This window comes from Pristiophorus japonicus, chromosome 20 (genome assembly GCF_044704955.1).
Source record: "Pristiophorus japonicus isolate sPriJap1 chromosome 20, sPriJap1.hap1, whole genome shotgun sequence".
In the NCBI taxonomy this organism is placed as follows: Eukaryota; Metazoa; Chordata; class Chondrichthyes; family Pristiophoridae; genus Pristiophorus; species Pristiophorus japonicus.
In genome coordinates, this window is record NC_091996.1 from 13,186,072 (window position 1) to 13,198,224 (window position 12,153).

Genomic DNA, 12,153 nt, shown 5'->3' on the forward strand with positions numbered 1-12,153 from the left:
CTTCATCCACCTGCCTCATCGTGGATCCCCTCAAACCCAACTGGCTGGGGTTTTATTGAGTCTTGTGAACATCACGTGACTGGCCACTCCCAACTCAACAGCTCTACAACTATTTTGTAGAAAATTAAATCAAATGCCCCCTGATTAAAGGGGAGGGAGTGGGGGCATACACCAAGGATTTTCAAACAAGTGCCCCCTTGTTTTTTTTTTTTTTTTGAGGGCACTAAAAACAGAAATTACACAAGTGCCTCTTGGCTAAAAGGGGGCGGGGGGCACTAAAACCGGTACAACAAATTAAAATCAAATTAAAATTTGGTTGCCGGGGGTGATGTACTCCAGTCCCTCCGGTGCACACTTTTCGCGGAAGGCCGCGAGCGTACCGGTGGACACCGCGTGCTCCACCTCCAGGGACACCCTGGCCCAGACGTACGCACGGAAGAGAGGCAGGCAGTTGGGCTGAACGACTCCCTCGACCGCCCGCTGCCTGGACTGGTTGATGGCACCCTTGGCCGTGCCCAGGAGCAGTCCTACGAGGAGGCCCTCGGACCTACCCGCTCCCCTCCGCACAGGGTGCCCAAAGATCAGGAGTATGGAACTGAAGTGCAACCAGAATTTGAGGAGCAGCCCCTTCAGATAATGGAACAGGAGCTGCAACCTCGTACATTCAATAAAAACATGGAACACGGACTCTTCCAGACCGCAGAAATTGCAGGCAGCCTGGGAGCCCAATCCTGTGAGCATACTTGCAAGTGCATCCATTACAGCTTTAAAGTAATTTGGCGTTTCTGGAACACGACTGATGTGGATCTTAAGCCACCGGCTCTCCAAACAGCAAGGTCCTAAGTCTCAGCTACAAGCAGCGGGGATTAAAAAACAACAGAAAAGCTCGAAGCAATCTTGCACACAGTTTACTCACTGAGCCTGGGCACTACGAGCACTTGACCAGTCTGCACTTTGACCTAGTGAACTATTTGACTTTAAAATGAGGGGGGGGCATAAGAATGAAATACGAGAATGCGACTTGGAAGTTTTAACATGTAGTTAACTGAACAACTAGCAATCAAACAGATGGCGTCTCAGTCAGTAAGAATACTGAAAATGAATTGGCATTTTTTTTTTTTAAACTGACCACCAGGAGGCCTTTTACAGAGCCACTACACCAATGAGGAACTCCCATTAGTTTTAATTAGTCAAAACTGCAAGTGCAGATTGTATGGACATCATCTCAGTTAGTGAGCACATTAATGTACACAGTTCAGACGGCACAATTGCTGAGGCACCTTTGGGTAATGATCGCCTCTCCACTGACATTCCCCCCCACCCCCAACGATGTCACTGGGACTTGCTGCAATCAACAGAAAGACACACCAGAGGTGTTACTTAAGCTTTCGGAGAAGTGTGGAATGCTTTTAAAAGAGAGTGAAAGAATGAAGCATTTTAAGCCGTCCACATTCAGTACTAGGGACCACGTGTACCTTCATCTCCTCCTTGTCCTGAGCCAGCCTGCTGATGTACTCCTCTTTCTCCGTGTGCCTCTGTTTGAGGATAGCTCTCTGACTTTGGTAAAGTGCAATGTACTCGCCTAAAGGACAAGGAAAAACAAAGATCAGAGACAACTTGTTCTGCAGGAAAGAAACTCCATCCACAATAGCAGTCACTTCCTGAAGAGATAAAGAGAAAGGAAAGGAAACCTGAAAAGTAAAAATGTGCAGGGATACGGGGAAAGAGCAAGGGAGTGCGTCTAATTGGAACACAGGAACAGGAGGAGGTCATTTCGCCCCTCAAGCCTGTTCTGCCATTCAGTGAGATCATGGCCGATCTATGACCTAACTCCATATACCTGTCTTTGCCCCATATACCTTAATACCTTAGGTTAACAAAAATTGATCGATCTCCGATTTAAAATTAACAATTGACCGAGCATCAGTTGCTGTTTGCGGAAGAGTTCCAAACTTCTACCGCCCTATTTATGTAGAAGTGTTTCCAACTTCACTCCTGAAAGGTCTGGCTCTAATTTAGACTATGCCCCCTAAGTCCTAGTCTTCCCAACCAGCAGAAATAGTTTCTTCTCGACCTGCTCCCCTTATTATCTTGAAAACTTTTGGGTAGTCTCGGTGGCAGGGGGGTGGTGGTGGAGAGAGAGGAGATGAGGAGGTGGAAAGAAAATGATTGGTGGAGGGGAGGGGGTGAGATAGAGCGAAAGAGATGGGGATGGAGAGAAAGTGATGGCGGGGGCGGGGGGAGGAGAGAAAAAGAGAAGGAGATGGGGATAGAGAGAAAGGAGACGGGGGGGGGGGGGGGGGGAAGAGATGGAGATGGGACAGAGAGAAAGGAGATGGGGAAGGGGCGCGGGGGAAAAGGAGACGGGGTAGGGAGAAAGATGGAGGCGGATGGAAAGGCGATGGGGGCAAAAAAGAGATGAGGGGGAGAAGAATGAGCCCATTTGGTATTGGGGAACAGAGGAGGAGGAGCAAGAGAAAATGAATGTACGCGGTTAAGAACTGGACACACCATATAATGGAAAGACAAAAAATCTCGTTCAGTTGACACAAACTTCAATATGACTGCAGAGGCAGCCATAGATTATTGACATAGCTCTTTGTAAACCCAAAAATATTTCAAGACATCCCTATTCAAAGTTTCAACATTTACTATCAGCACAGGACAACTACATATTGAGTCAACCACCAGTAACAAATACTTCAATTGAACTGTCCGTGATATCACGCGGCAACCAAAATTCTATGAAAATTAGCATGAATATGTAAATAAGCTGCATATTTACTGAAAATGCAATGCCCCAAATTCAGGGAGTATATACAAACCCTTTAAACTGCTGTGGCAATAACCCCATTGCAGTTTTTTTCCCCCTTTAAACAAAATTTAAAGCGAAAATAGAATTGATTTGGTTGCTAAACTAAAAAGATAATAGAGAAGCAGCTATAATTTTAACAGCATTAACCCTCACTGGTAGGGGAGGGCAGTCAGAATATGTAGCGTAGCGTAGTGGAACAATGTCGAGATTTCTCTCGAATAAGATCAGATACCTATAGTATCCGTCTCCCCAGACAGCTGTATACAGCGATGCTCCAATTCCTCCACTCGATCTTTCAGATCTACCTTCTCCTGCATCAGAGTTGTGAATCGAGCCTTTAAACAAAAATAATGAAGTCGCATTAATGTTGTGATCTAACCAAAACAAGTGACCGACAGACCACGAACACACAGTGCTCCAACAAAGGGTTACACCAAAACATTAACCTGACATTTCCCTCCACAGGTGCTGGCAGACCGGCAACGCCTCAATTTTAAAATTCTCAAACGTGTGTTCAAATTCCTCCATGGCCTCGCCCCAGCCCATCTGTTAAAGGACCGGAAGTGTTTGGGACCTGGGCACTCACCCCGCAGCGCCACCCCCCCAATTCTGGCCTCTTGTCGTCCCTGATTTCCTTCACTCCCACCACAGGCAGCCATGCCTTCGGTGGCCGTGCCTTCGGCTGCCTGGGGCCGAAGCTCTGGAATTCCCCTCCAGAACAAAACCAAAACAACGTCTTTCAATCATTTTCACTTTTGGCAGGAAGTGTAAAAAGCATAGGACAAAGCATTGCCTGCTCCGAATTCAGGAACCACCTGAAATTCAATCTGATTCTGTCATCTCGCTAACAAATAGTAAGCCCAGACGTAATGAGAACCCCCATTTCCGAACGTATCCAGTTCATTCCATTCAGTGCAACTCTGCACCAATGTCTCAAGTCAAGCTGCTGAATTTAGCAGTGGCTGACCAGGTTCGATTGGTGAGGCCAAATGCTTGCCAGTCTCCAACAACAAACATTTGTTAGCCTCAACAATTAACCGTGTGTGACAATGTTCCCTTTAATTATTTTTTGGCTGCACGGCCCCTTTAAAAAGGGGCTGTGGTTGCCACTCAAAATACCGCAAGCACGGTTTTTCCTATTTAAAAGCCGGTGAGCCAGCTGCGTGGCCAATCAGCATGAAGAGCAAGAACTTGCATTTATAAAGCACCATTCAGGACATCAGGACATCCCAAACTGCTTTACAGCCAATGAAGTACTCGAAGTGTAGTTACTGTAGAAAACACGTCAGATAATTTGAACACAGCAAGTTCCCACAGATAATTTGTTTTAGTGATGTTGGTTGAAAGAAAAAAAGATGTACATTTATATAGCACTCTTCACGACCACCAGACATCTCAAAGCGCTTTACAGCCAATGAAGTACTTTTTTTTTTTGGAGTGTGATCACTACTGTTCTAGAAAACGTAGCAGTCAAACTGCGCACATCAAGCTTTCACAAACAGCAATGTGATAATGACCAGACAATCTGTTTTTGTTTCGGTGATTGAATATTGGCCAGCACTCCCTCAGCACTGCACAAGACTAGACTGTCAGCCTAGCTTTATCTGTTCAAGTCCGAGTGGGCACTTGAACCCACAACCTTGACTCAGAGGCGAGTGTGCTATCCACTGAGCCACAGCTGATCACATTGGTTGAGGGATAAATATTGGCCAGGACATTGGGGAGAACACCCCTGCTCTTCCTCGAACGAAAGGGTAAATGCACTAATCCTGCCCTCCCAGCTGGGAGCCACACTCAAAGGGAGCACTTGTGGGAGACGGTGGTTACAACACCGTCGTGCTGATTCCCCACCTTGCGTTCCCTTCAAGCACTGGTGAATTCAATCCTTATGTTATCACTAAAATAGGATCATATGTTTTCGACAATTCCCAAACCAAAACTTGAGTAAGCAACCCAAATGTGACTGCTTTGTGCAGGAGAAATACGCTTACATGTACAGATGCTATTGGTATGTAACTACCTTAGAAACATAGAAAATAGGTGCAGGAGTAGGCCATTCGGCCCTTCGAGTCTGCACCACCACTCAATAAGATCATTGCTGATCATTCACCTCAATAACCCTTTCCTGCTTTCTCTCCATACCCCTTGATCCCTTTAGCCATAAGGGCCATATCTAACTCCCTCTTGAATATATCCAATGAACTGGCATCAACAACTCTCTGCGGTAGGGAATTCCACAGGTTAACAACTCTCTGAGTGAAGAAGTTTCTCCTCATCTCAGTCCTAAATAGCTTATCCCTTATCCTTAGACTGTGTCCACTGGTTCTGGATTTCCCCAACATCAGGATCATTCTTCCTGCATCGAACCTGTCCAGTCCTGTCAGAATTTTATATGTTTCTATGAGATCCCCTCTCATCCTTCTAAACTCCAGTGAATACAGGCCCAGTCGATCCAGTCTCTCCTCATATGTCAGTCCAGCCATTCCAGGAACCAGTCTGGTGAACCTTCGCTGCACTCCCTCAATAGCAAGAATGCCCTGCCTCAGATTAGGAGACCAAAACTGTACACAATATTCCAGGTGAGGCCTCATCAAGGCCCTGTACAACTGCAGTAAGACCCCCCTGCTCCTATACTCAAATCCCCTAGCTATGAAGGCCAACATGCCATTTGCATTTTTCACCGCTTGCTGTACCTGCATGCCAACTTTCAATGACTGATGTACCATGACACCCAGGTCTCGTTGCACCTCCCCTTTCCCTAATCTGCCGCAATTCAGATAATATTCTGCCTTCGTGTTTTTGCTACCAAAGTGGATAACCTCAGTTATCCACATTATACTGCATCCGCCATGCATTTGCCCACTCACCTAACCTGTCCAAGTCACCCTGCAGCCTTTTAGCATCCTCCTCACAGCTCACACTGCCACCCAGCTTAGTGTCATCTGCAAACTTGGAGATATTACACTCTATTCCTTCATCTAAATCATTAATGTATATTGTAAATAGCTGGGGTTCCAGCACTGAGCCCTGCGGCACTCCACTAGTCACTGCCTGCCAGTCTGAAAAGGACCCGTTTATCCCGACTCCCTGCTTCCTGTCTGCCAACCAGTTCCCTATCCATGTCTGTACATTACCCCCAATACCATGTGCTTTTAATTTTGCACACCAATCTCTTGTGTGGGACCTTGTCAAAAGCCTTTTGAAAGTCCAAATACACCATATCCACTGGTTCTCCCTTGTCCACTCTACTAGTTACATCCTCAAAAAATTCCAGAAGATTTGTCAAGCATGATTTCCCTTTCATAAATCCATGCTGACTTGGACCGATCCTGTCACTGCTTTCCAAATGCGCTGCTATTTCATCCATAATAATTGATTCCAACATTTTCCCCACTACTAATGTCAGGCCTGTAATCGGTCTATAATTACCCATTTTCTCTATCCCTCCTTTTTTAAAAAGTGGTGTTACATTAGCTACCCTCCAGTCCAGAGGAACCGATCCAGAGTTGATAAGACTATTGGAAAATGATCACCAATGCATCCACTATTTCAAGGGCCACTTCCTTAAGTACTCTGGGATGCAGACTATCAGGCCCAGGGGATTTCTCGGCCTTCAATCCCATCAATTTCCCGCCCAATAAGGATTTCCTTCAGTTCCTCCTTCTCACTAGTATTTCCGGAAGGTCCCCTAGTATTTCTGGAAGGTCCCCTAGTATTTCTGGAAGGTTATTTGTGTCTTCCTTCGTGAAGACAGAACCAAAGTATTTGTTCAACTGGTCTGCCATTTCTTTGTTCCCCATTATAAATTCACCTAATTCTGACTGCAAGGGACCTACGTTTGTCTTCACTAATCTTTTAATCTTCACATATCTATACAAGCTTTTGCAGTCAGTTTTTATGTTCCCAGCAAGCTTCCTCTCATGCTCTATTTTCCCCCTCCTAATTAAACCCTTTTCCCTCCTCTGCTGAGGTCTAAATTTCTCCCAGTCTTCAGGTTTGCTGCTTTTTCTGGCCAATTTATATGCCTTTTCCTTGGATTTAACACTATCCTGAATTTCCCTCGTTAGCCACGGTTGAGCCACCTTCCCAGTTTTATTTTTACTCCAGACACAGATGTACAATTACTGAAGTTCATCCATGTGATCTTTAAATGTTTACCATTGCCTATCCACCGTCAACCCTTTAAGTATCACTCGCCAGTCAATACTAGCCAATTCTCATCTCATACCATCGAAGTTACCTTTCCTTAAGTTCAGGACCCTAGTCTCTGAATTAACTGTGTCATTCTCCATCTTAATAAAGAATTCCACCATATTATGGTCACTCTTCCCCAAGGGGCCTCGCACAACAAGATTGCCAATTAGTCCTTTCTCATTACACATCACTCAGCCTAGGATGGCCAGCCCTCTAGTTGGTTCCTCGACATATTAGTCTAGAAAACCATCCCTAATACACTCCAGGAAATCCTCTCCACCGTATTGCTACCAGTTTGGTTAGCCCAATCTATATGAGATTAAAGTCACCTATGATAACTGCTGTACCTTTATTGCACGCATCCCTAATTTCTTGTTTGATGATGTCCCCAATCTCACTACTACTGTTTGATGGTCTGTACACAACTCCCACTAGCGTTTTCTGCCCTTTGGTATTCCACAGCTCCACCCATACCGATTCCACATCATCCAAGCTAATGTCCTTCCTTACGATTGCGTTAATTTCCTCTTTAACCAGCAACGCTACCCCACCTCCTTTTCCTTTCTGTCTATCCTTCCTGAATGTTGAATACCCCTGGATGTCGAGTTCCCAGCCTTGGTCACCCTGGAGCCATGTCTCCCCGATGCCAATTATATCATATTCGTTAATTGTTGCCTGTGTAGTTAATTCGTTCACCTTATTACGAATACTCCTCTCGCATTGAGGCACAGAGCCTTCAGACTTGTCTTTTTAACACACTTTGTCCCTTTAGAATTTTGCTGTAATGTGGCCCTTTTTGATTTTTGCCTTGGGTTTCTCTGCCCTCCACTTTTACTTTTCTTCTTTCTATCTTTTGCTTCTGCCCCCATTCTACTTCCCTCTATCTTCCTGCATAGGTTCCCATTCCCCTGCCATATTAGCTTAACCCCTCCCCAACAGCACTAGCAAACACTAGCACTATAAAAAGAGTGAAATACCACCAACGATGTCTCCACAAGATCCTGAAAATCCCCTGGGAGGACAGACGCACCAACGTTAGCATCCTCGATCAGGCCAACATCCTCAGTTCGAAGTACTGACCACACTCGACCAGTTCCATTGGGCGGACCACATTGTTCGCATGCTTGACTCTCCCAAAGCAAGCGCTCTACTCGGAACTCCTACACAGCAAGCAAGCCCCAGGTGGGCAGAGGAAATGTTTCAAGGGCACCCTCAAAGCCTCCTTGATAAAATGCAACATCCCCACCGACACCTGGGTGTGCCTGGCCAAAGACCGCCCTAAGTGGAGGAAGAGCATCCGGGAGGGTGCGGAGCACCTCGAGTCTCGTCGCCGAGAGCATGCAGAAATCAAGCGCAGGCAGCGGAAGGAGCGTGCGGCAAACCAGACTCCCCGCCCACCCTTTCCTCCAACCACTGTGTGTCCCACCTGTGACAGAGACTGCAATTCCTGCATTGGACTGTTCAGTCACCCAAGAACTCACTTTTAGAGTGGAAGCAAGTCTTCCTCGATTACGAGGGACTGCCTATGATGGTGATGAAAGAGACCCTTAAAGATGCACAAGTATGTACCAGTATGTGCTTGAAAATAAAACACTTTCTGTTGTAAAGTAGGCTGGGTGGAGGAAAATAAAATCTACATTCACGAACCTGCAGCTTGTCCATCGCACCTATCAAAGCTTTGTGCACTTCGGTTGGTATTGTGTCGGCATCGCTCAATGTTTCTGCAGCTCCTGAGAGGATGATATAATAAACAGCTTTTAAGAAAAAAATCTTACATGGAAAGAGATGCAACTCACATGCTGACTCCAAAAAGTAATACAAGAACAGACATGTTATGTGGAAATAAATCTTAGCAACAGCTTGTTATTTATAGCCTCTGGAGTTTTGCTGCACAAATCCTCTCACAGACGAGGGTCCCAATGGTAGGTAACCGCAGAAAACCCCCACGATCCGGTCGGCCAATAAATGTGTTCAAGAGGGGAGAGGATGCACAGTGGGACAGTCGGGTATTTTAACTGATGGTGGGCAGGATACTGAAGCACAACAGGGGGAGCGAGCGTGGGAAAGGGGGAGCGAGCGAGTCATACAATGTTACAGCACAGGAGGCCAGTCGGCCCATCATGTGCGCGCCGGCTCTTTGAAAGAGCTAGCCAATCCGTCCCACTCCCCTGCTCTTTCCCCATCGCCTTGCAAATTTTTCCTTTTTAAATATTATTCAAATTCCTTTTGCTGGTTACAATTTAATCTTCTTCCACCACCCTTCTAAGTAGTGCATTCCAGATCACAACTCGCTGCGTAAAAAAAAAATTCTTATTTCGCCCCATCCCTGGCTTTTTTTAATCAATCACCTTAAATTTAACATTTCTGTTGGACACATTTGTAGTATATCTGCCGTCATTGTGCGATGATGCAATCTGTCATATACATTTCTGTACTCCATCCTCGGCTAGGTTTGGAGCAAGGGTAATCAATCATGCCTTCATTCAATTTGTTGCAAGTCATCGGTGCGATTTTTTTTAAATATAAAAGGTTTCTACTTTGGGAAGATTAGAAATGGAGCTGTGTTGTATACAACACCTCCTTTACAATCAGGTCTGAGAAAGACGGACGTGATCCCAGATGTGTGTGTGGCGTGGGGTCAGTTTGTCGCCCGCGAGGACGCAGGTCAGGGATTTTGAGGTTGGAGTTAAAAACCCTCTTTGGCCTCATCTGTTGCATCGAATGTCAGGGCGAAAGCACTGATGACTGTGGCGCACTGGTTCCGGGATAGGGTGAGTCGAAGTGTCATGAGGCGTTCGTTAGTCCTGCAGGGGGAGTCTTTGAGGCGGTTGACCAGCTCGTTTTTGATGGCGAAGCAGACTCCGTGGAGACGGCGTTCTGCCTCTGGTTTCCCTTTTCCTGAAGGTGGTGTAACCTCCACCTTGTTCCTCGAGCTGGCCTTCCCCTGCCCGCTGGGTCTCGCTCAGGGCGGCGATGTCGATATCGATATCAAAGTGTCTAAGTTCCCAGGCAACTATGGCGGTGCGGCGTTCCGGTCTGTCGCTGTTGGGGTTGTCCACGAGGGTCCTGACGTTCCAGGTCCAGAACTTCATGTTAACGGAATGGAAGATGCCTGTGCGTGATTTCTTTTAACGTGGGATGGTCATTGCACACCGGTTACCACATGTGCTTAGCTGAGCGAGGTCCTGGTCTCGTGGCAAGGTGGTCCAGGACGACTGGAGACCTGGCACTGCTGTATAAGCCTAATTGCCTACGGCGAGGTGTTGGCCGCAGGCTCTGCGCTGGGTAGCGCCCTTGATGGTGGGTGGTCCAAGGCTTGGTTGGGGGTAGGCATTGGGGGTGGGGGGGCCAATGGTGCACTGGGGTTCAGAATGGGGGGGGGGGGGTGGGGAGGTGGAGGCCCGATAGCTCGGTCGCTGCAGGAGGTCCAGCCGGGAGGCCCAGGTCACGCCGAGTCGCCGCAGGAAGTCCAGCCGGGGGCTCAAGTCGCGTCGAGCCGCCGATGTGTGGTGTGGCGGGAGGCCTGAGGTAGGCCCAAACTTTTGGGATTCGCGGGGTTGGGGTCGGCAAGGACATAGACCTCTGGGGAGGCGTGATTGGCAGAGAGGGGGAAGGGAAAGCCAACTCCAGTGGTACCCTACTCCTGACAAAATGTCTAGAGCATAAACTTATCACCAACACCTTGTTCCGCCAGAGGGACAAATACAAGGCATCGTGGCAACACCTTCGCTCCAAACAATGGCACTTGCTCGACTATATCATCGTCCGAGCCAGGGATCGCAAGGATGTGCGCATCACCCGTGCCATGACAGGAGCGGACGACTGGTGTACGGACCACCACCTAATCCGATCCATCATTGATTTCAACATAGCCCCAAAGCGAAGGGGGCAGCAGAAGCACGGTCGCAAAAAAGTCAATGCCAGGGAACTTAAGGACCCAGCTAAGAGAGCCCTTTACAGTCAGCGCCTCACAGCTAACCTGGCGTGCCTTGATGACCCTGAGACGCAGAATGCCCACAGCGCTTGGTCTGCCCTCCAGGCCTCCATAACCAGTGTCTGCAAAGAGATGCTCGGTCACTCAACCAGGAAACACCAGGATTGGTTTGATGAGAATGATCAGGAGATTCAAGAGCTAATAGATTGCAAGTGCAAGGCATTTCTGAGCCTTAAACAACAACCCAACTCGGGAACAGCAAAGCAGCATTACAGACGGCCAAAGGCTAAGGTCCAACAAAAAACCCGGGACCTAAAGAACAGGCGTTGGATGGAGAAAGCACAGGAGATACAGCAGCTGGCCGACAGCCATGATGTGCGAGGATTCTTCATTGCAGTCAAGGCCACCTACGGTCCAAATACCCAAGGCCCCACCCCGCTGCTGGCCAAGAACGGGGAAACACTCATCAAGGACACCGAAGCAGTCAGGGCCCGCTGGAAGGAGCACTTCGAAGATCTCCTCAATCGAGACTCTGCCTTTGACTCGAGTGTTCTCGACTCCATTCCTCAGCATGCGACCCGCCACCACCTCAGTGAGACCCCAACACTGCATGAGGCCGAAAAAGCCATAAGACAGCTGAGAAACAACAAGGCTACGGGAGCGGATGGAATCTCTGCTGAGGCACTGAAGTATGGCGGAGAGGCACTGCTGGCGCAAATACACGACCTCATCGCTCTCATCTGGAGGGAGGAGAGCATGCCGGGAGATCTTAGAGATGCAGTAATCGGGACAATCTTTAAAAAAGAGGACAAGTCTGACTATGGTAACTACAGAGGAATCTCCCTGCTAGCAGCCACTGGGAAAGTTGTTGCTAGAATCCTCCTCAACCGTTTTCTCCCCGTGGCCGAGGAGCCCCTCCGGGAGTCTCAGTGCGGATTACGTCCCCTCCGGGAAACAACGGACATGATTTTTGCAGCGCCAGCTGCAGGAAAAATGCAGGGAACAGCGCCAGCCCTTATACATGGCCTTCGACCTTACAAAGGCCTTTGACACCGTCAACCGCGAGGGTCTATGGAGCGTCCTCCTCCATTTCAGATGCCTTCAAAAGTACGTCACCATCCTCCGCCTGCTCCACGACGACATGCAGGCCGTGATCCTTACCAACGGATCCATCACAGACCCAATCCACGTCCGGACCGGGGTCAAGCAG

At 47.9% G+C, this 12,153-nt stretch overlaps 1 protein-coding gene across 7 annotated transcripts in view; it reads right to left on the reverse strand.

Annotated features, from left to right (window-relative positions):
* Positions 1–12,153, reverse strand: part of golga2 (golgin A2) — a 122,748-nt gene that overhangs the window by 12,641 nt on the left and 97,954 nt on the right. For all 7 annotated transcript variants that reach the window (XM_070863760.1, XM_070863757.1, XM_070863759.1 and 4 more), the window contains 3 exons: positions 8,657–8,739; positions 3,048–3,150; positions 1,476–1,582 (listed from right to left, as the gene is read on the reverse strand). In XM_070863760.1, coding sequence (XP_070719861.1) covers positions 1,476–1,582; positions 3,048–3,150; positions 8,657–8,739 — 293 coding nt within the window. The remainder of the gene's footprint in view (positions 1–1,475; positions 1,583–3,047; positions 3,151–8,656; positions 8,740–12,153) is intronic.